Below are 25,141 nucleotides of genomic sequence, written 5' to 3' on the forward strand. Positions count from 1 at the left end.
TCAAATGCATAAAAGTCTTACTTTGATCTAGCTCGTAACTTATCCTCCTTCATGTTCTTAATTCACTTTTTCTATATTGACTTCTTCCCCCATATTCTATGGAGATATCAAATATCTTACTAAGTCTCGTATTGTGAGCAAGTAAAATATATGCGGTATCTAGCACGATTCAGCGAACTCTCAGCTTGCTCCTCAGTTTATAGGTATCACGATTAAAAATAGTTTAGCCATCTGCTAACTGACCGGACAATTTTAGTATTGTGAAAGGGTGTGGTAGGAGAGGGAGATACAGGGTCTAGGTATAATGTCAGAATGAGGCTCAATGCAGAAACCACCTTGTGACCTCTTAATACTGAAACTTAAGAGTCAGTTCAAAATTAGGAAGAGATTTGGTGGAGGTTAAGCACAGCAGAGTCCTGACAATAGGGGATTTCCCAGAATAGGGTGACAGAAGAATTTCTTTCAGCATTTTAAAATTGCGCTGAATTTTTTTCAGAGAAAAAATACGTATAAAGATGTGATTCTGTGAAAATTACCATAATATGTATTTAATATGTAATAAATGTTTCTAGGAATCAATTTGAATTAACTAGCCTTTTATATTTTACTCTTTCATTAGGAAAATCAATAGATTCCCAGTCATCTCGAAGTGAATCTGAAATTGTGCCAAAAGTTGCTAAAATGACGGTATCTGGAAAGAAGCAAACTATGGGATTTGAAGTGCCTGGGTAAGGTTTTTAACCCCTCCCCCCTTTTTTGAAATTAGTATTGTCTCCTTGTTAGACTGTAAGAAAGAGAATCTGTTTCAGTTTTGCATAATATAATCATTGAAGTATAATGGGTCCTCCGTATGGCATAGTACAAAGAAAAGGGGATGAGAAATTAAGCTTGATTCTAGACTTATCTATGTATATTAACCTACCTCACTGTCAGTTTCCTTATACAAATTAAATATAGCTACTTTAACGTTAAAAACCTATGATTTTGTGAAATCTAGCACTGTGAGGTAGGGAATCCTTTGCCACTAGATGGCGTAAGTAAGCAGTGTTTGGGAATTAAATGTAGTTGGTCAATCAAGGAATCATTAATTAAATTTTTTTTACTATTATCTTTAAACTCTTTTAGATTTTCATACTGAATAAAATGGATCAGTATAACAAAGACAAAATATAAAATAAAACTTACCTAGAATTGCAAATATCTAGTGAGAAACGATAATAAGTCTACTTTAATAAGTGCTACTTATTATAAGTGCTAAGTGATAATAAGTGCTGCTTTAGTAGCACTCATTTATTCTTTCTTTTCACAGTCTTTAGGATTCTCTCGGGAGTTTTTATAGACAAGGGAAGTGGGTTGCTTGAGACATAACAGCATAGTTTAAAGACATTAACTTTAATTTTTTTTTGTTTTTTTGTTTTTTTGGCCGCACCGTGCAGCATGTGGGATCTTAGTTCCCCTAAAGACATTAACTTTAAACTTCTTTAAAAGTTTTCAGGTTTTTCAATCATTTCCTAAATCTATTATTTATAAATTATATATTTTTTGTCTATCAGACAAGAAACACTATTATCAAATATAAACAATAGAGGATTTTTTTTTTTCCCCAATTGCAGGAAATACAAACTCAGCAGCCATTTTTTTCTCCCTTACAACATTCTTTTATGTAAATTAATAGAAGTATCCATGAGTCTTGGTTGGGAAGAATGTTAATGATTACCTAGTTCATTTTTTTTTTTTTTTTTAATAGAAGCAAGACTTTATTCATTAGATTTCAAATTTAGTGAGGGAAAGAACTCCATATCTAGGACATAGTAGGCATTCAGTATACGTTAGTTAAATGGATGAATGAAAAAGTTAATTTTTAATTTGAGTAACTTTAGCCCGTTAAAATAATTCTGAATCCTGATTCAGTAACAAAAAGCTCAATGTATGTCTTTTCTCTCTGAATGAAGGTTGAGTTGTAAGAATCATAAGTACCTTTTTTATTCTCATGTCTTGAGTGCCATTTAATCCTATTATGGAATTATTTTCATTGAGAGAGGAAAAAATAAATAGAATACACAATTCCTTGGTCTAAGGATTTTATAATCTTATGCAAAAGGTTTCGGAGGCTTAGAAAGCAACGTGCAGATGAGCATAGTACAAAGAAAAGGGAATGAGAAAATAGGCTTGATTCTAGACTTGTCTACGTATATTAATCTATCTATATATTAGAAGTAAATGCATAGTTATCTATGTGAATATTTATAAAAATAATGGGTAATAAATGATCAAGAAAAAAATAAATAGTAAATATAAGTAAATAATTCTTAGAAACCCACCTTTATGCTTTACAAGTATAATGCAAGCCTTTCAAAATCTTATAAGAGTATATGCTTCATGAGGACAGGGACCATTAATGTTCATCATCATATTCCTTTCATAGAATAGTTGTTTAAATATTTATTGATCAGAGTCCTTGGAGAAATACAGTTTATTTTAAAAATAAACCTGGAAATAGTATAAAGGTAAAAAGCAGCCTGTGAGCCAATATTTTGATGTGGCCCTGTGGGAGAAGTCATCAGAATGTGAAAGGTCTGCAATTACAAATGGAGATACTCAGAATGCATATTGTTGCTCAAGGACCAAGCTATATTTACTTCAAATACTTTTATAGGATTTTGGGAGGAAATTTATAGTAGGGATAATACTTAGGCTGTTGTTTTGATTTGGTCTCAAGAAAACACAAAGAAAAAAAAAACACTTTTGAGTCAAGATTTCAGCATCATAGATTTCTACATAGTGTGATTCCCAGTGGCAGCTTATAAAAAAAGGATAATGCATTTCTTAGAAGAAACTGAAACAGCAAACTTTTTCTTCACTAATAGTAAAGATAGTAAATATCTCTCTAGAAAGTGCAGTAAGTAAAAACGTTAGAACCTTGCATAGAGAACAAATAACTCTGTGGTTAACCTCTTCAATCTAAATTATTAGCTTTCTAGTATCATTTAAATAACTCACAAAGAAAGATTAAGCTTCTAGATTCATGTAGAAATAGTCCCACTCTTGGAAAGATGGTTTTAAAAAAAAAACAGACCGGTCACTTTAAAATAGTAGATAAGGTTACAAAGTTATATCAGAAAGCACCTGAAAAAATATTCAACCAACCTGTTCTTTCTTTTGTACCAGTCAGTAATTATAATCCTGAACCCAGAATGGTCATTTTTAGACCTCATCTTTGAGATTTTTCAAAATCTTAAAACATTAACTTTTACTTCATATTACGCAGAAGTTTTTACTAAGTACAGACTTTCATCGATGCTTTTCTAATTACTTTGACCCTTTTCTCTAACATTGTACAGTTTAGTGAACTAATTTGCAGTTTGCCTAAAATTTACTTGAAGGGAATGTTATTATGAAAGTGAAAAAAAAGCAAACCTTTCATGTTACTGAATTGTAAATGAAATAACCGAGTCAGGCCATGTTTTGTGACGCTCTTCCTATCCTGAGCAGGGCTGCCTGGATTGGTGGGTGAGCTGAGTTTCAGGCCTCAACCCACTGTGTCAGCCATAGCTGTTCTGCTTTTATCTGTTTTCCATGTTGGAGTTAGCGTGAGCTTTCCTTTGAAGAAAAGCCTCTGTCACTGAAAACAGAAAGATTTGCAGCCAGAGATTGTGATTTCTCTCAGGTCTGATCAGAACCAGATTCTGTGACGTGACTAGTCATTCTGGTTGAATACTTTCATTGTAATTTGTAGGGTTTTTTTTTACTCCCCTAAATGCAGAGTTGTCATGTTTTTGTTTTAGAGGAGTAGCTGTGGTCATTCAAATAAATGTTTGCAAATTATAGTTTAAATTTGATTTACTTAACTTAGTCTGTTGGGCTCTTTTAAAAAAAAGAATGGGAACATTTTCCACATACTTATATTTTTTCCTTGTAGTTTGAGATGAAGCTAATCTGTCTAAGCAGTGTTAAAAAGTGAACACCAAAGTTGGTTAGTGGAGATTTGCAAAACCAAAATAAGATGGGAATGAATATGAGGCTTTTAATGAAGTTGCAAATATAACGAATGTGATTCTTTCCTGAGGCATAGGGGGAAGGGTCAGTGTTGAGCATGTAAAAACACCCTGAGGGGGAACAAAGAATCTGTTTTTGTTATTGTGGGCAAGAAGAAAATATTGGCAGATTTACTGTTCGTACACATTTCCATTACGCTGCAATCCTTAAGTGTTTTTTTTTTTTTTTTAATAATGATGCCATGGAACTAAATCTCCAGTTTTTTTCCTTTGCAGGTATTTTTTTAAAATTAATTAATTAATTTATTTATTTTTGGCTGTGTTGGGTCTTCGTTTCTGTGCGAGGGCTTTCTCTAGTTGTGGCAAGCGGGGGCCACTCTTCATCGCGGTGCACGGGCCTCTCACTATCGCGGCCTCTCTTGTTGCGGAGCACAGGCTCCAGGCGCGCAGGCTCAGTAGTTGTGGCTCACAGACCTAGTTGCTCCGCGGCATGTGGGATCCTCCCAGACCAGGGCTCGAACCCGTGTCCCCTGCATTAGCAGGCAGATTCTCAACCACTGCGCCACCAGGGAAGCCCCTTAAGTTATTTTTGTAAACTGCTTTCTGTATGTAATTCTTCTCTGCCAGATCCACATTGAGTCACATATAATTGGTTTCATTTTTAATAACTTGCAATTTAACCTGTTCTTTGTCCTAATTCTGTGTCATTGAAGGAAAGGTAAGACACATCGTAGTCTGGTTGATTAGATTACATCCTTTGTAGCTATCCATAGCATAGCACTGGTAGAGTTTCTGTGGAGGATAGTCCAAGAACTACTGAAGAACTAAGATCAGTGTTTACTTTTGGAGGCATTGTCATTGTCAAGGAGGAAATAAGTTAAGCTAGATGGTATTGTTTCTACTTTACGTATCTGAGTTCCTCAGTAGATTGTAAGCTTTTGGGATCAGTTGATAACTTTTTCATTTCTTTATCTTTTCTTCTCAACATCAGTGCTAGTATATGTTAATATAGTTTTTAGTGAATCAAGTGTTTGTTGAATTAATGAATTAAAACTCTTTTGCCAAAAGTAATAAGAAAATGTACACATTTAACGATTTCTCCCTTAAGGATAGTGTTTGAGCAAAAAAAATTGTAAGTCTCTGTCCGGTTGGAGGAATGAGTTAGGGATAAAACTGATAAAGCTATTTTTTTAGTACTGATTTATCTCCAGGAACACAGTGCCAAGTTTTACAAAATATCTCCTTTATGCCATCTGTTTTGATAGGATTGTATGGCTAAGCTATGGGCTTACACATTGAATTTCAGTTATTTTATGGGATATTTTCTTCTTATCTTAGTTTTTGGTCGTCTGTTTTTCTCCTCGGATCTTCCATGTATGTATTTGTGTGGTTTGGGTCTAGCTACTTATCATTTCCACCTTAACAGACTCTAGCCACTTAGTGAAGATCATTTTTTGGTCTGCAAGTGTAAGGAATATGAAGAGACAACTTCTCTGCCCTTCTGACATTATAGGATGTCAGTCAAATTGTTTTAAGCACTTTATTCCTATCTATGCTTTCTGTAGAGTAACTGCTGAAGAAAATGGTCATATTTTCCACACACCTCAAAAAGGACATTCTAGTGAAGATACCAGCCTTGTTTCTTCTGATGTACTTGAGACCGCTTCTAAATCAGCTCTTCCATCCCACACCATTCAAGCATCAGAAGAGCAGAGTTCAGCACCAACACCAGTGAAAAAGTCTAGCAAGCTGAGGCAACAAATAGATATCAAAGCGGAGCTGGAAAAGCGGCAAGGAGGGAAGCAACTCCTCAACCTAGTGGTCATTGGTAATGTCCTTTGTTCCTCTGGATTGTCAGTCAACTGCTCAAGCCCAATAACTTTCTAGTGGCAGCATGGAAACTCGTTCCACTCTGCATTTCTGTGTGGGTGTAAATAGACATGAAGCAAGGAGGCATTGCATCATAATGTCAAGTTACCAAGGTCACTCTGGGTGAAACAATGCCAAGTTACTAAAGAGGTCATTAGACTTGGTTGTGGCATTTTCATTTTGTGAACATTTGAAAATTGCATGTCTTGTTGACAATCTTAATTTCCAGAAATCAAGGAAATTATCCCCCCTTTAAAGAGACATGCTTTTTTTCCTCCATTTAGACATCTTAACTATTATTTGATAAAAATTGGTATTTATTATGCTAAACACTGACATGAACTATTGAATTACATATTCATGCAATGCCTCAATGTGAACAGCATCTAGAAAATGAACCTAGTATTAATCCTCAATCAATTTTCCTTAGGTCATGTTGATGCTGGGAAAAGTACTCTGATGGGCCATTTGCTTTATCTTCTGGGTAATGTAAACAAAAGAACTATGCATAAGTATGAACAAGAGTCTAAAAAGGCTGGCAAAGCTTCGTTTGCATATGCATGGGTCTTGGATGAGACTGGCGAAGAAAGGGAAAGGTAGTCACTATTTCAAAATTTTCATTCTGAAATGGTATATAGTCTTTTAAATACGTACGTAATATGTGTTGAATATGCATGAAACAAAGCATGAAATATTTTAGAGACTATTTTTAGAAAAAAGTTTTCAGTTATCAGGGAAATGTTTTTATTGTAGTTTTCATTGTAGTCTACATACATTTTTTACTCTTCCAAGTTCTATGAAAATAGTTTAAAAAATGTTTATTAAAAAATTTAAAAAAAAACACAGAGAAAAAGGCAGTAAAAACCCTTAGCTAATTATTCTGTGGGAGAAGTTTCGGTTGTCACTCCCCTGAGTATATGTCAGATTGTCTTGATTTTGAATTAAAATTATGAGTAAGACTCTTAACTTAAAATTAATATATATAATGTTAATATACGTAAGATTATTATATCAGGTTATAAAGGAAAGGTAACTTTTTGTAGTAAACTGTCTTCTGTCTAGAATCAAAATGACCGGTAAATTCAAATTACCAGGCTTAATTCATCATTATACTTTCTGTACTATGCTTTTATGAGACAGAGTCAACAAACAAGTAATTAAACCTGTCTCCTACCAGGTAGATCTAATCCATTCGATTACTCCTGTATGCGTTACTGTGTTCAATGCTAACTTTGGTGAGATTTTAGGAGAATACAGCTATTCATATACCTCTGGCCACAGTATTTCTCTTGAAGTCTTTTTAGATATTTCATGTTAGAACTGGTAGGGATGGGGAAGCCAATGGCACCTTTGTCAGGAAAGAAAGAGGACACTTATAATTAAGTGAAATGGCAAATATACCTACTGTCTCAAAATAATAAAGACTGAAGTCCTCTGAAAGTCCTGAATCAACAAAGAAGTTACTCTGTTCTCTGATGTCTTCATTCTGAATATGATTAGAGAACATATTTGGATTTTCATACTTTTTAAAAGTGTGTATGTTTATTTTCTTGGAGTATTGATATAAGATAATTCTCAATAAAGCAGGTCACACTATTCCTTAGCTCTTCTGGTAAATAGAATTTTATATCATAGTGGTTTGAGTTTTGTTTTGTTTTTTCTTGTAGGTGTCTTTCTTATTCTTCATAGTATCACAAGCTTGTTTTACAACCTAGTAAGAAAAAATAGTTGGACAGTTACACATTTTTGGAAAACGAATATTGGAAAACAGAATTTTGTATGATATCAGTATTAGAAGACTAAATTTCCATCTATCAGCTTATTAAGCAGATTATTGATATATGGCTTTTTAGTTTTCTTTGTACCATCTATTAACTAGGTAAAGAGATTGAGGACTGTATAATTAAGTTAGAATGGCTTTGTTTGAATTTACTTCATGTGTGAGTTGAGCAGGCAAGTAAGCTAATAATCTCTTTCCTAGAATAATTAATAATTTTAGTGTTTTTTTAATAATAAATCTGCTAGTTGGCTGTCATATTTTTGCTGCTGGTAGTTTTCTATTGCTCAGCATGCTACAATTTTTAGAATATTCCTTTATTCGGTAGGTAGCAGAAGCTTCCATACACATAATGGGAGTTTTAATTCACCACTATATATTCCTTAGTAGCATTTCAAAAATACAGTGAATTGCTTATCCCACCATGTTAAATATTTATAAATCCTCTGTTCTGCTCATGTGTTGGACAGAAATTAGTAGCCTGAGTGACATTTTCATATCCTCTCAATTACAAATGCAGAGCAGAGCTGGGTCAAAAGAGTATGGTCAAAGCAGTCCAGGGAGGAGCTCAGACTCAGTCTTGGTTCATCACTATTCTCAGGCAGTTATTTGGGGATTATTAAAAAGAATTAAGTATCATTTTTGCAAACTCAAATGGCCCATGGTTTCGGATTAAACTAGAATAACCTGACTAAGGAGACCCACAGTTACCTGACTGCTAGGGTGAACACATAATTTACCATTATAATTGTTGGGACACTTTGGTAGTAGAAGGGAGTGCTCCTTCCTTACTATGGACTATCCTGGGCAAACCAGGATGAATAATTACCTAGTTTATTGCCCACGTGATTTCCCTTTTTAAATTCCTAAAGTCTAGAAAGACTTGCTGCTTTTGTAGACCCTCCTGGGCTTTCTTATATCTGAATCTATGTTTTTGTGGCTAAGATGAGGCACTGTGTTGGACTCCAAGAGGATGACATGGGATGCAAAACCACTACTGTCCCTCTCTCTCAATTGTTAAAAAATTGTGCGTCTCCTTTGATATTTCCTGTTTGCTGAGTGTGTAACATACTGACCAACCTTACAAATGAAAGTTTTATAAGTTTATTTCTATAATTAGTGAAGCATAAATGTAAGAAAATGAGGAAAGGTACCTCCTGATAGTGGTCATTCTTCATTTTTATCTTTTCTCATGTGCAATATTTATTGTTTCCCACTCCAGATATGTCCCTATATATCTTTCTTTGTTCACAATCTGTACTGCTTCTTACTGAAAAAAAAAAAAGGAAATAGGAAGCATCAGTCATTTTGATTAAGCTCTTGTTGTATCCACAACCTTGTTTTAAAGCCATACCAGTGTAATTCTGTTACAGCAGAAATTCCAGATAGCCTAATTATTCAAAATAATAGACTATATAATAGAATTCCTATTGTTACTTAAGAATTTAGACTGTCATTTCATCTATATTATTAAATAATTTAATCCATAACACTGATTATTTCTATAGTGCATTCTAACCATTTTATGTTTTCTTTAAGGGGAGTAACAATGGATGTTGGTATGACAAAGTTTGAGACCGAAACCAAAGTTATTATATTAATGGATGCTCCAGGCCATAAGGATTTCATTCCAAATATGATTACAGGAGCAGCCCAGGTACCAGATATTTCCTTAACCAAAGTACACTGATAATTTCCTGATGCTGAGGTTATAATGCTAGGATTATAACTTTTAAAATATTAAAATTTTAAATTTTAACGTTTTTAAAAATTTGAAAAAAAATAGAGATGTATTTTTCATGATCTCTATTGGTACTTTATAAAACCTTTTCTAATTTATTACAAAGAAGCAAATGTATAAAAGCTACGAATTTCTTTGTAGTAAAAATAATGGTAAGGGCTCAATGAGGCATAGCTTTATAATTCATTTATTACTAAGTTGGAGTGAATATTTCAACATCTGCCTTTTTACTATATTTATATTCAAGTCATGTATCTTTTTAAAGAGCTAATTTATGCAGAAATAGTGAAGCTTGGGAGTCTTCCCCTTGTGGTTTATTTGCTTTCTTAAGATTAAAAAACCATTGCAATTTGTAAGCTTACATGATTCTTAATGAGGATACTGAAAAAAAATCAAAGATAATAACTTTAAATAATTAAAACAATGCAAATAGCACTACACATATAGGACATTGGTTTCTTCTATAATAGATGACTATTGGAAAATATGGAGAGTTCATAAGTTTGTGTCACTTGGCAAAAGTGTTCAGCGATTGACCATTTTCTGAGTTCTTCCAGCCATTTAAAGGGAATGTTTATCAAACAATGTTATGAGCATTTGTCAACGTAAAAAGGATGTTATATGAATAAATTAGAATATATTTGAAGATAAATAAGGAAGTATTTGATTCTATTTAAGGAAGTTGACATATAATTTCAGAATATTAATTTGCAGTCCATGGACTGAATGAGATAATGAAGATTGAAAAGTAATAATTATCACGTTGATTGAGTACTGAATACAGGCCAGACTCTGTACTAGGTATTTTGCATGCATTTAGTTTAATCTAATCCTTGTAACAATTCTGTGAAATACATATTAGCCCCATTTTAAATTGATATACTTCTCATTGCATTTACCAAAGGATATATTTTTCTCTTTGTTTCCTTATGTGTATGTGTGTGTATGTATGTGTGTATGTGTATGTATGTGTGTGTATGTGTGTGTATGTATGTATGTTTTCATTCCGTGAAAACTTACTGAATGCCTGCTATGTGCCAAGCACAGTGGTAGGCAGTGTGGAGATATGATGGACTACAAAGCACATTTTGATAGTTTACTGGGGGAGGCAAACACCAGAACACACAATGACACTAAAATGTTTTTTAATCCTAGAATCTTAGAGTCCGGAGTAATCGTAAAGAACATTTATTCCAAACTCCTGATGGAATTAGGGTAAGAAAGGATTTTAGAGATTATTTAATTGAATTCCATTATAAGACAAATGAAGAAATAGGCTCAAAGACATTAAGTAACGTACCCAGTGTATGAAGTACTGTGGTAGGCTTTTCTGGATACAGAGATGCATATGGCACATGTTGCCTCTCCTCAAGGAAATCACAGTGTAGAAAGGTAAGACACGTAACAATGAAAGGCTAACACAGATGTACTACAAGAAGAATATACACAGTATACATGATGGATGAGGAGAGATCGCTTTTTACCACTTAAAAGGCTTCCTTGAAAATGTATAGGCATTTGAGCTCCCAAAGACAAGCTGTTGCTTAGAAAGAATAGAGAAATTGCCCAGTAATTTTTTTTGAGATGTTAATAGGAAAGAGGATCAGGAAGAATACTTACTGACTTAGGTATCTTAATACCAGTTCAGTGACTTTCCATTTTTAATCTAAAAAAGTAAATATAATTTGACAGTTATTAGCAAAACCTGATGAGAAGGAGATTTACAGTCATTGAGCCTAGGATTTGGAAGGTCAGGGCTTTAAGTAAACTACATTTATCCCCCAGTGTTTCTGTGAGGTGAGATAGCTGTCTATTTGCCTGAGGCGTGAGACCTGCTAGTGACTACACATGAGTGAAAGAGCCAATTTTCAAATTGATTGCTTTAGTTTGTGCTCTTAACTAAGAATCCTTGATCAAAAGAACTGGATCTCATTGAAGAAATTAGGAGTTTAACATTAGAAGTCATGAAGGATTGGGTATGAAAGATGCACTTAAGAGTAGATATAAAGCAGAAGGAATATTTGGGTAAGAATTAAAGGAAAAAGAATAGAAATAATAGTGTAAATTGCCCCCACCAAAGTATGTACATGATACTTCTGATTTAAATTATAAAGTTCTGTTGTGTTCCGAGCAGAGTATCTGATAAATGCTTTACTTACTTTATGACCATTTCATTTCCCATTATGGTGTGGATTATATGATGACATATGTGAAAATCTTTAAAAACTGATAGCAGAATCATGAAGTGTCATTGAGGAAACAACAGAGAGAAAAGCTGTTCTGGACTCTGTTCTGACCAAAAGGCCAGAGCACTTGATGTGAATCGAATATAAGAGGACCCTTGAGAAAAAGTGATTGTCTTGTAACAGTCTGAGATAGCTGAAGAGGGGAGTGCCAAATTTAGACATTATATTCTGAATTACAGAAAAGCAGATTTCTATAAGAACAGGTATGCATACAAGGCAAAACTGTAAAAGGGGTAAATGAAAGATGGAGTGTTCATTTAAGAAATGTCCTGACAATGCACTGACAGAAATCATTGATGAGAATGAGAATGGAGGAACATCTATGGTTGCACAAACTGTTTTCTGCAAATTTTCAAACGCTGCATTCATATGGTGCAAGTGGAGTCACATAAAGAAGCATCAACAACACAAAGGAATAGTGGGAACCTGTAAAACTAGGTTCAGTAAGGCTAAAGAAGAAAATGACCTAAGCTAAGGTTAGCGCTTTTCCTTCTTTGTGCGTGTGTGTGTGTGTGTGTGTGTGTGTGTGTGTGTGTGTGTAAATTGAGCATAAGAGAAGAAATGTCTTTCATCTGATTCTCAAAATGGTCCACAAAGGTTAGGAAACTTTGTTATTCAGGTTCTTTTTTGGTGGCTGTAGGGGGTGAATATGCTATTTTTTGAAAATTCATTTATTGACAACTTTTTTATCATTATAAACAGTACTCTGACAAATTTCTTTGTAGATCCATAATTACTTCTCTAGGATAAATTCCTAGATACAGAGTTTGATGGGAAACAAAATAAACATAATTTTAAGGCTCTTGATACTTATTGTGAAAATGGCCTCCAGAAAGGTGGTGGACTTACTGTCCCGCAGGCAATGTATATGAATGCCTGTCTCCCTGCACCCTTGCCTGTGTAAATAATTTTGTCTTTTAAATCTTTGACATTGCGATTTGTAAAATTGGAGAAGGGAGGAATATGTTGATGTGTTTTTAATGTCCTTTTTTTTTTTGGTTTCTAATAAATTTGAATTTTCTTAATGTTTATTGGCCATTTATATTTCTTCTTTAGCAAGTTGCTTGTATCCTTTAACTAGTTTTCTATGGAGCTGTACTTTTTTTTCTTCTTTGGTAAAGACTTGATATTAAGATTATAATTTTCATCTTAAATGTTATAAATATTTGTCCCTGTTTAAGTATGTTTTAATTTTATGTTTTTCCTCCTTTGCCTGGTTATCATAATTATTATGTAATCAAATATGGGAATTTTTTATTCTTTATGTCATTATTTTTTTGGCACATGCTAGTACTTTCTTCTATTTAAAATTTTAATCCATCTGTGTAATTCCTTTGATTTGCTTTGTGTTTGGTGTCGGGTTAGAGTCTGCCTTTAAAATCTCACCAACACAATTAATTTAATAATCTGTCCTTTGAATTAAAATGCTGTGACATTATGTCTAGTTTTGATTGTTATTTTTTTCTTTTTTAGGCAGATGTAGCTGTTTTGGTTGTAGATGCCAGCAGGGGAGAGTTTGAAGCTGGATTTGAGACTGGGGGACAAACACGAGAACATGGCCTCTTGGTTCGTTCTCTGGGAGTGACCCAGCTCGCAGTTGCAGTCAATAAAATGGATCAGGTATTTAAAGGCTTCTTGAGAATTCGTTTTAGATGGTAGTTAAGATGACGTTCTGCCGTATTGATGACCTCAGGTGTGACTAGTATACATTTTCTTAGTCCAGTTGTCATATTTTAAAAAATAAATTCATGATGCTAATATTAAATAAATGAGGTATTAGTAATTTTTAAGCAAGAAGATAAATTCTCACTTTCAGAATTAATTTATAAATCTTAAAGTCATTTTAAGTTATAAAAATGCATGTTTATTTTAGTATAAATAAAAGCTGGAATAACCTATATTTCTAACTCTCCCACCCAATTTTTAACTTTTCATTTTGTACTTCCATCCAATTTATTTTTACACATAAAAATCTTTTTTTAATAATATTGGGTTCTAGTCTGTTTCATTATCTACTTTTAAAAAAAAATGACAATATTCTTGTTCATGTTTCCAAGTAATTAATAATTTTTAGGCAAAGAGGCAAAGAGGTAGATTTTATAGCTTTATTCTAGTGTATTTTAAAGATATACTAAAATTTATTCAGACAATCCCCTACTTTTGAATATTTCCAGTTTTGTGTGTGTGTGTGTGTTTAGAAGTAGTCTATTCTATGGAAATTTCTGGGCCTAAGGATATATATATTTTTTAAGACTTGCTGTACATGATGAAAATGTCTTTGAGAAAAGTTCTAGTTATTTACTTCTATATGGTGTGTTCACTTCCCCAAATTCTTATCAACACAGCTGTTATTAAAAGATTGTATTCCAATTTGGTATATAAAACATGATTTTTCTTCTTTAAACTTACTCTTCTATGAATGGTCATAATATTTAAATATACTTTGTATATTATCATTTGTATTTTTTCTTTTGGAATTTATGTAATTTGCTCATTTTTGAAACTTTAAAAAAATCAATTTATAAGCTTAATTTAAAGATATTACTATTTCCTTTTGATTTCTTTCATTATGCTTAGGTATTTTCTTACCCTGGGATCAAATTCATATTCACCTAGGTTTTTCTACATAGCTCTTTTATAGTGTCATTATTACATATACCTTTTATTTTTTCCCAGTATGTAGATTTTCAGACATAAAGAAAAGTTGAAAGAATTTCACAGTAACACCCATATTATACCTACTACATAATATTCTGCCACTTGCTTGATCTCATTTTTGTCTATCTACCCCTGTATCCATCCATTAATCCATCTTATTTTGACATGAATTTCCATGTAAGTTACAAGTTACAGACATTGTTACATTTACTCCTAAATACTATAGCATGGGAATGGTTATCTAGAGTTCATATTGCATATACATACACTAAGATGTCTGTTTGACTTGGGGGGGTGGTGTCAGTAATTTTATTTTATTTCAGCAGTTGGTCCAGGCACAATTTAATAAGTTATTCACTTTTTCTCCCCACATTTGAAGTCACTTTTAGCATATACAAAAAATTCTATAAACATTGGAGTTTGTTTCCAGCCTTTCTGTTGTAAGAAAAGTTACTTTTAGATCATATTAATAGTAAGATCTGACATTGTGAGCTTTAATTTTAATAGATTTCATATTTAATAGATTTTATAATTATATTTTATAGTCTTGACTGTTTATATTTTATTGCAAAAATTTAAATTTTTTATATATAGCATGGTCTGAAGCATAGTTTTAAAAATAAATTGGATGTTTATCAGGTTAATTGGCAACAAGAAAGGTTTCAAGAGATTACTGGAAAACTTGGGCACTTTCTTAAGCAAGCAGGTTTTAAGGTAAGATAATTTTAAATTTATTTGGGTACTTTCCTTAAGTCTCATCTTACTGATATGAGAGAAAAAACTACTTTGGTATTCTTGTTCAGTACTTTAATTCTTTTTGTTTTTATTTCTCCCTGGTATTATGTATATCTTACATTCTTTGGATTACTTCATTTTATTTGTTTGTTTGTTTGTTTGACCGTTTATTGCCATGCCACGCGTGGCATGCAGGATCTTAGTTCGCCAACCAGGGATCCCTGCAGTGGGAGCGCAGAGCCCTAATCGCTGGACTGCCTGGGAATTCCCTGGATTACTTCATTTTAGAAAATTGCGTACATTTTATAAATTGGCTTGGATCTAGTATAAGTAGAAGACTTTTTCTCCACCTATTAAATTAGATGTATAGGTTTAAGGAGGTCACAGAGGAATGTGGAAACTAGTAGAGAGAAATTTCTCCAGCAAAAATGTGAAATATGCCTATGTTACTAGGTAAAAATGCTTGAGTGTTTTGGAAACACTCAATACTTAATGCTTGTAAGTTTCCCTCCCACAAAATCAAGAAAGTTGAAAACTGTTGTATCAGGTAACTTCAGGGCAGTAGTTCTCTGATTTCTATTACTTTTTAAAAAGTACAGTGTTGCTTTTGCAAACTTGGTACAGTTATGCTAATAGTGAACCTTTTAACTTTTTAAAAACAATGTTGTATTGAGTTTCATATGTTCAATCTTTTTTATAGGAAAGTGATGTAGCTTTTATCCCTACAAGTGGTCTCAGTGGTGAAAATCTAATCACAAGATCTCAGTCAAGTGAACTTACAAAATGGTATAAAGGACTATGTTTATTAGAACAAATTGGTAAGAATACTGCCATATTAATTTTAATACATTATGAACTTGATATTAATTATTATTTAGAGTTCTTTGTGGGGGACAGTGATACGTGTGAAAAAGCATAGGATTTGTAGTCAGAGGAGCTAGGTTACCAATTTTGAAATTATGCAATATTTAAACTGATGCTAAATTTTTCTTGTTTAATTAATGCCTGCTCTACCTACCTCACAGACTATTGTGACATTAATGAGAAAACACACGTGAAAACATTTTATAAACTAGAGTATTATATGAATCACAGTCAATTTGCTGTTAGTATTTATTAAAAAATTATTTTCTGAGAGACATGGGAGTATAGTGGACTCATTGGACATGAGTCAAAAATTACTTTAAAATTAAACCTTGCCATTTTACCATTTTTTCCAGATTCCTTCAAGCCTCCTCGAAGATCTGTTGACAAGCCTTTTAGATTATGTGTATCTGATGTTTTCAAAGGTAAGTGCTACCTCTATTGGCCTTCTTCAGTATGGTCCCTGCCTTTCCATTTTCTCCTGACCTCTATTGTTGGACAAAATTATCATGTTGTCTTCAGATTCTTCCTTCTTTATGTCAGTGGTATACAATTCTAGTTACTTAACACCCCTGCCCAGAAGAATCTTCAATTTACTTACCATTTCCCCAACTCATACTCACCTTCCAAGTATAAAAAAAACCCTGATCCTTTATCTGTCTAGCCTCATAGTTTTTTTCTCCCATTAGATTCCTTTAGTTTCTGTATCCTTCAACTGAACTGGATCATTCAGTATTTCCTAATCACATAGAGTTTTTATTGCCACTATGCCTACCCATGTTGTGCTCTTCTCTCTCTTTACTTGTCCATTTCCTACCCATATATAGCAGTCTGGGTCAGGAAATAGATACCACACATATGTAAAATGGGAAGTTTAGTATAAAGGATTATTAATATATTAAAAAGAGTGACTATAAGATACAAGGGCACTATATGGTACCCTAGGGCTGAGGAAGAGAACCCAAGGAAGGACAAACTCAGAAGAGGTGTTGGAGGAGGTGTTGTATTAAATACCTAAGAATACATCCAGTTTAATGTGTACAAGGCCCTACACAGAAAAATATAAAATGGAAATGGAATAAAAGGTCTTAATAAATAAAAGGATATAACTTATTATTCCAATATATAACATATATATTGGAATAATCAGTATGGTAAAGATGTCAGCTGCTCCCCATATCTCCATTATCACAGTGCAGGAAGTAAAGATTAGATTTGGAACTGAGCAGCAATAAATTGATAATTCTGGGGTGATAATTGAGGTCACCCACACACATACCCTAAGGTGTCGCTCTGTGTTCTCTGTATCCTCTGTCACTGCATTTTTCATGTAGTTTTATAATTGTTCCTGTGCTGTTTATTTCACTTAGATTGTGAACTCCTTGAGGGCAAGTACTGTCACTTCTATATCCATATTTGCAAGACCTAGCTCAGTGCCTGGCACATAACACATGCTTAATAAACGTTGTTTAATAAATGAATAAATGAAGGTGCTTTGCAAAAATCATTCAATGAAATTGAAATTTATTATTATCATTTTCCAGCATTCTAGTAGAAGAGGAAATACGGTAATTCTTTTCAAAATGCCTATTATCTATTTAAAATATAAGAGGTGCTTAATTTTCTTTTTGATTAACAGGGTTTGCTGACTCTACTTGTTTACCTCTTCTTTCTTCAGGCAGCTTCCTGGCTTCTGCCTGCATTGCTTGCCTCAATCTCAGTTCCCACTGAGATTATCAAATGCCCTCTTGGTTGCCAACGTCAGTACACATTTTTCAGTTCTATCTTACTTCCATCTTACTTGAATTTGGCATTACTTCTGAGGCTCGTAGCCACATCCACCTTGAAACTTTTCCCCCTTGGTTTCTGTGACCGACTTTCTCCTGCTCTTCTGTTTCTTTCACCTTTCTGTGTCTTCTCTGTGGGCTTCTCTTTCTCTGTCCCTTGACTCGTGTTCTATCACTTCAGTCCTCTTCTTATTCTACATGCTCCCTTTGGACCGACATCCATGATTTCATCTATCTCCTGCGTCTTAATGCTTCTCAAATCTCCAACCCAGACCTGTTCTCACTCTGCAGGTACATCTGCTAACTGCTGCTGGGCATCTCCACAGGGAGTGTGCTCCCAGGGTACCATTCTCATGGATTTGGTGTGATTGGTGCCCCCTTGAATGCATCTTCTCCATCTGTATGTCTTGCAGACACTTCAAATTCACCAAGGCTAAAATGGATCTTGTTCTTTAATTTCCTATCTCACAATTAATGCACATCTCAGATTTTTCTGTTTTTGCCATTATCCCCCATTTACCTTATCACCCTAAATCTGTCATACCTTATTCTCAAATTCTTGAGTTTCTTCCCTTTCTGTAGTCCATGTATGCATTTCAGTCAACCTCCCCATCTCTCTGACACAGAAACACCACCATGTCACTTTTCCATTCACAATTCTTTTCCGGTTTCCCATTACTTAACTGAGGATGAAATTCAAGCCCTAAGTGTGATTTATGAGGCCCCGTCATTATTTGTCCCATGTCTACCTCTTTTGCCTCCTGTCTTGCCCTTTCCCTCATTATTCCAAATGGTCCCCATATAAATTCCATATAAATGACGCATGGGTCTTAGCATGTCCCACATTTGGTTATGACTGTGCCTTTGCACATGCACACAAACTATCTGGTAAACTCCTGTTCCTTCTTCTAAGTGCCTCGCTAAAGTGTAGTCGTTCGCCATCATCATGGATTCTTCGATGAACCTTGTTTTGTTTCCATTGCACATTATAAATAACATTTGTCTCAGGACAATGTAATTGTTTTTGCCTTTCTCTTCACTAGTGTAAAAAAACTCCTTATAGGTAGGGGCTTATATTTTCATCTCTTTATTCCCAGAGTTTCGCACTGTGCCTGGTACTTAGTAAGTATTCAGTAAATTTCATTTCAATGAAATTGAAAAAGGAATGAATTCCCACTTTTTCTAATATAAATATTTTTATTTATAAGAAAATCAAGAGTAGAATGTGGTGTGTCATATTTAGTAGATATATTAAAAATTCTGAAATGATCATTGCTTAATGTTCATTGAACTACTAGTTTTATATAACTACAAGGGAACTAAGTATAGCTAGCAGTATTAAACATAGATGATATTGTTATGTGAACCATTATAAGAATTTGGCATGTTTTGCAGATCAAGGATCTGGATTTTGTGTAACTGGTAAAATTGAAGCTGGTTATATCCAAACTGGTGACCGACTGCTAGCAGTGCCTCCTAATGAAACTTGTACTGCAAAAGGTATTCCTCTGCAAGGTTCTTTTGTTAAATAACCCTTAAGTTGAGACAGCAGATTTTTAAAAGTAGTTTAGTTATTAACTCCAGAGTAAATAACCTCTTACTGAAATTGTAACTGACTGTCAAAATGATACTAACTGTTGAAGATAAAAATGTGAAAACATTAAACGATTTTTTTCTGTTGTGACTATGTGTGTATAAATGTACATATAACATTCTAACTGTGGTAGCATTTTTTTTTTTTTTTTTTTTGGACATTGATTTGAGAAGCCTGGCTAGGATTGAACCAGATGTATAGACACCTGTCACATACATTTAAAATAGTATTCAGTAGCAGAAATTAAGTCTGACCCCATCCTGGCACTAAATAGTCAATGGCAAAGCAGAGTGCTACAGTCTGTTGTTTTGAAATGTGTATTTCAGAATTACTATAAGTTAACAACCTAGATCATGTTTATACCAAAAGAAATTTTTGACAGGAAGACTTAAGAAAATAAGATGCAAATGGAGAGAATCCTAATGTTGAAAAGAGAAATTGAGCTAGTTTTAAGTGCCACAATTATTGCTTTTGCACGTATATGACCTTTCATAATAGCTTATAACTGTTTCTATCTTCTGATCATTTGACCTTACATGTATACATGTTCTTCTTCTTTGAATTCTGCTTAAAAGTTTGTAATTCTATACTTACCTTATTCTAGCTTCCAACTAAACTTCTGACTTCAACATAAAACTGAAGATCTGTATTATACTATAAAGTAAACTTGCAAACAAAAGGTCTGTGGAAAATGATTCTTTTTAAAAAAGTGTATATTATTTTTATCTAACAAAATTTTCTTGATCTCTAAGCAAGTAGAAAGAAAAAGGTAAAATGGAAATAACTTTGGCTTTCATTCCCTTATTCATCTTTAAATTTAGGTTAAATTATCTCTGCTGTTGTTTCTTAAAGTGATCAAGAGCTGCAATACTATTGAAATACTAATTTCTTTATATGTTAAAGACCTTTTTGAGAATAGGAAATTTTTTAAAAATATAATCAGACATGAATTAAAACCATGATCCTAAACCATGGTCATAGACCTTACAGATTGGCTCCTTTGTGAGCTCCAAAATCATAATTTGGTCACCTCTGAGAGTTCTACGTTCTTTCCCTCTTTCTTTCCTGTCCCTACCCTACCAGAAAAACTCCAACCACTTATCTTTAACCCAGTGGTTCTTAAAGGGAAGCCATATGAGAAGCACTGCTTCACTCCTTGAGAGCCACCCTTTTAACCCAACTTGGAGATTCTCAGTCCTCAATTTCTCACCCTAATGCTTTTGCTTGATTTACTTGATTGTTTAATGCACGCTTCTATCTGAACACTTTAGGTGCTACAGTGGCTCACTAACCAGTAGTGTCCTAAAAAAGAGAACTGACTAAATCTGCTACCAACAAATGGAAATTCTAAATTACATTTTCACTTTATTAACATATAAGTTCATGGAGTGTTAAAGAAGAACTTCTTTCTCCAATGAAGAAAGTCCTTAAGAAGATAAATATCACATGTAGGACAGTGTGACATGTTTGGGGGAAGGAAGTCAGATTATATATTATCTTCAGAAAATTTTATATTGTTAATTGAACTTCTAGTATGAAAGCTCTTAAATCCTAAGCTAAAGGCAATCTCTAGTCTATGTAAGTAGCTAGCTCCTGACTTCAATTGCACATTTCATACCAAAACTCAGATATGGTCATTTTAAATTTACACGTAAAAACTAAATTTAATTAGTTGAAAATTTGACAGACATTTTTAAATGTCATAATTGTTAATGTTTTTAGAGTCAGGAACCTCTTTGATACCTTGATGAAAGTTATGGCCCCTCTTCTCAGATTAATGCAGATGTGCACCTACATGAAACTTGGAATAAAACTTTAGGTTGTCTCAGAGCCCTTAAAGTTCTCCTTGAACTCCCAAAGAGTCTCAAAGAAACTCACTTAAGAGTATGCTACATGGGAAAAATAAGTATTTTCAGGAAGAGATGGGTGAATTGTAATTTACTAAAAACATGTCAATCAAGAACTGTTCCCCAGTGGTTGGTCTACATACTGTCTTCATCCTAAGACTCAAGTTCCTATGGAAAGGAACTTACTGCACAGAATCAGAAAATATGAGAAACCTTTTAAAAGCCTTTATTCAAATACCTGAGTTTTATTGCCCTTTGCAGTTATACTCCAGGATTTTCCCTAGGTAATAAAGGTAGCAATAGCTGGGACCATTTTTAAATTAAATTTTCTTACACTATTAATCTCCTCCTTTTCATAAAACTATTTATCATTGTGCATCTGTCTCTCTGGGAAGCAGTTCTTTTGAGCCAGGAATAATGAAGGGGCCTGCCGAGGGTACCATCTGATTGAGTACTGATGCCCTGTGGGTTACTCAGAGATTGTTTACGTGGTTGTCTAATTAGAGCAAAGCTTAAATACTACTAGGCATCTTCCCCAGTCCCATCTTTTATGTTTTAAAAATAACTGGGACTGTACTGTTATGCCTGTATCCATTAATATAAGAGAAGTATTAGAATGGGGCCTATTTAATGAATATACCAGTCGTGTAAATGAGTTTAAAAAATCTTGATTAAATAAGTAGAAATCAGCCTTTTATGGACAAATACAAGTCACTTTATGTTTAGGGTGGTGGTCCAGAAGAGTCAAGTCTAGAGGAAGTGTGTTTTCCTCAATGCTTACAGTTAACACTTCTCAATCTCAATCCATTCATATTGAAAATGATGAGTAGTGACTGATGAGGCACAAATCAGCCAAACTCCCTTGGTTGTTATGGTTTGATATTGAGGTGTTTCACTGTATGCTTTGGTTCTTACTCATTTCCAGGAATCACTCTGCATGATGAACCTGTCGACTGGGCGGCGGCGGGCGATCATGTTAGTCTCACGTTGGTTGGGATGGATGTCATCAAAATCAAGTGAGTGAGAAAATGAGTTTAAGCGACCATTGTTTTGGATGTAGGACCTCAAAACGCGTAAAATTTGCAATTCACCAGCTCAAATGAAAGAATGAGTGTTAATTCTGAATCTCATTTGGCCAAAAATAGGCACTTGTGGAAGTGTAAGAATGATAAGCAAAACCTACTAAAATTTAAACCAATATGCGTCAACGCGTGTACCTGACATGTTCTTTGAGGGAAAACTGTAATGTATGAAAATGACATAAGGTTAATAATGGTGTAAAGCCATGCTTTAACCCAAAAGGGACTATTTAGAAAAAGTCCCTAATTTACTGGATTGTTTTACCTTGTTAATGGTTTTAAAGGTTTCCTATTGGATGTGTATTTAATTATCCCCCCAACTACCTGCTCTCCTTTTTTGTTTTTGTTTTGTTGTTGTTACAGTGTTGGCTGCATATTTTGTGGCCCCAAAGAACCCATTAAGGTTTGCACTCGTTTCAGAGCCCGAATCCTCATCTTTAATATTGAAATTCCTATCACTAAAGGATTTCCTGTAAGTTCCAAAATGTTTGTTACTGTTTTTATAAATTCAATATAACTTTATCCTAAAAAGTAGTAACTCTCTTTATAAGTGATGATGCTGTTGTTATTTTCAACTAACATTTGTATTACTCTCATCCAGAAAAACATGAAATTGGAATTTGAAAATCATCTTTATTTTGTTTTTTTTTATTTTGATCCTTAAGTCTGGGGATGTTTTTTTCAAAAAGGCATTGAGAAGAAATTTCATAATCAATAGGATACAAACTGATGATAATAAAAAAATCGTTTAGGGAAAATGGTAGATACTTTTTTGCTGAGTTCCAAATGTTACTTCTTAGGTTGGGTCTTTCTGTTTTTGTTTTTATTTTTAAATAAGCTTATTTTTAGTTTTTCTGATTATAGAAGTAATACATTGTTATAGAAAATTTTGGAAAACACACAAAAAGTAAAAATGATAAGAAAATTCTGGGACTTCCCTGGGACGCAGCAGTTAAGAATCCGCCTGCCAATGCAGGGGACACGGGTTCGAGCCCTGGTCTGGGAAGATCCCACATGCCACGGGGCAACTAAGTCCGTGTGCCACAACTACTGAGCCTGCGCTCTAGAGCCCTCGAGCCACAACTGCTGAAGCCCGTGCACCCTAGAGCCCGTGCTCCACAACAAGAGAAGCCACCGCAATGAGGAGCCTGTGCACCGCAACGAAGAGTAGCCCCCATTCTTCACAAGTAGAGAAAGCCCACGCACAGCAAAAGACCAAACACAGCCAAAAATAAATAAATAAATAAATTAACTAATTTAAAAAATCATATTTAACATCTTATTAAGAAAAACAATCTTCTATAATTGTGCAACCTATAATTATCTATTCTTCACATTTCAGAGTATTTTTTTGTGTACATTGCTATCTATGGGTATATTTTGGTGATGCTTGACCTAGGTAAACTTTAATTACGCTGAAGCTGTGAGGTTGGTTTGCAGGTTATCATTGACTAGCACCATTTGAACATACACATTTATGGGAAGAGGGGGATTTTATACTATAATGTTACTTATCCAGGAAAGATACTACTTGTGAATAGCATGAATTCTTTGTTTTATGTGTAAATTTTTTTTCAGCTATTTGGGGCCATACTCTGTTTATAGTTTGGCACCTTGCTTTTGCCATTTAACTAATGGACATTTTCCCCATTAGACTTATTTTTCTTTTCTTGATCAGCTTATTATATAGTACAGGTTCTGCATGAGAATCAAGAATGGTTCTCGGTGGAATTAAATGGCTTGCCTTTAAAAATATAAACAGATCATTTTCTCCATTTGATGCATCTTTGAAATAAAAGTAAGGCAGTAATAGTAATTGACCTTTAAACTTTATTTAAATTAGTGATAGTATTTTAAAGATTGGGAATAAATTTATTTAGCTCATTTAAATTTATTTTATGCCTCTGCACCTTTATTTGAGATAACCATGTGCTTTGCTTATAATTCTTTGTAATTATTTCTATGTAAACTTGGTCCTATAAAATTATATTTATAAAATAGTGTTTAAGTATTTTAGTTTTATAATTATATTCCATTTCTCCCGTATGCTAAAAAAGGGGAGGGGCAAAAGCTTCTGTCCAAAAAAACAGTTATTGTTGCAAATACTTCTTTTAAATATTTAAAATTCATGTGTTGATAAGCAAGAAATTGCTCTGAACGAATGGCACTCAATGGAGAGAAGCTGGAGAGGTTGGTTACTGTGTTTTTACTCATGCGGCAATAATTTTTGCCAATGGAGAGGTAGAGAGATCAGGAGGTCGGTAGTTACTTGGAATAGTAATACTGTCTTCCTGTGTACTGTAGTTTCTTTTATGAATTAAAAGTTTTTCAGTGCTGCTTTATGAGATTCTACTTGCTTATGTTGATTCACAAATACCAGGATGAAATTTGTTTCAGAAAAAACGATCACGTTTTGTCATTTAATCCACTCTCTGTGGGAAGAAACTTTCACAATTTTTAAAAATTTAACCAAAGAAAGGCGTCCTAAGCAATTAAATTTCACTATTTAGGGACTAGTTCCTTAATACATAAATATTTTTGTTTCCCTTAGTTTATATGGTAAACTGTCTATATATTTAAGAAGAAGTAAAAAGAAGAATGGGTTAGACTTTAAATTCATGTTTTGATTTTGATTTATTGTGATAAAATATTTATAACAGAAAATTTACCATTTTAACCATTTTTAAGTGTACCGTTCAGTGGCCTTAAGTACATTCACCTTGTGCAACCATCACCACCTCCCACCTCCAGAACTTTTTCCTTATCCCAAACTCTGTACCCATTAAACAACTCCCCCTATTACGCTTTCCCCCTATCCTCTGGTAACCACAGTTCTACTTTGTTTCTCTATGAATTTGCCTATTCTACATCCCTCATATAAGTGAATCATACAATATTTGTCCTTTTGTGTCTGACTTATTTCACTTAACATAATGTTTTTGAGGTTCA

The 25,141-nt window shown here is 33.8% G+C and overlaps 1 protein-coding gene across 5 annotated transcripts in view; it reads left to right on the forward strand.

Annotated features, from left to right (window-relative positions):
• HBS1L (HBS1 like translational GTPase) overlaps positions 1 to 25,141 on the forward strand; it is an 83,202-nt gene that overhangs the window by 50,794 nt on the left and 7,267 nt on the right. For 4 of the 5 annotated variants that reach the window (XM_059941154.1, XM_059941150.1, XM_059941153.1 and 1 more), the window contains 11 exons: positions 620 to 728; positions 5,561 to 5,823; positions 6,295 to 6,460; positions 9,181 to 9,298; positions 13,102 to 13,248; positions 14,926 to 15,000; positions 15,722 to 15,839; positions 16,242 to 16,310; positions 19,068 to 19,172; positions 22,039 to 22,129; positions 22,556 to 22,664. In XM_059941154.1, coding sequence (XP_059797137.1) covers positions 620 to 728; positions 5,561 to 5,823; positions 6,295 to 6,460; positions 9,181 to 9,298; positions 13,102 to 13,248; positions 14,926 to 15,000; positions 15,722 to 15,839; positions 16,242 to 16,310; positions 19,068 to 19,172; positions 22,039 to 22,129; positions 22,556 to 22,664 — 1,370 coding nt within the window. The remainder of the gene's footprint in view (positions 1 to 619; positions 729 to 5,560; positions 5,824 to 6,294; positions 6,461 to 9,180; positions 9,299 to 13,101; positions 13,249 to 14,925; positions 15,001 to 15,721; positions 15,840 to 16,241; positions 16,311 to 19,067; positions 19,173 to 22,038; positions 22,130 to 22,555; positions 22,665 to 25,141) is intronic. The other variant, XM_059941151.1, reaches the window with a different exon arrangement.

This window comes from Balaenoptera ricei, chromosome 12, assembly GCF_028023285.1.
Source record: "Balaenoptera ricei isolate mBalRic1 chromosome 12, mBalRic1.hap2, whole genome shotgun sequence".
NCBI lineage: Eukaryota > Metazoa > Chordata > Mammalia > Artiodactyla > Balaenopteridae > Balaenoptera > Balaenoptera ricei.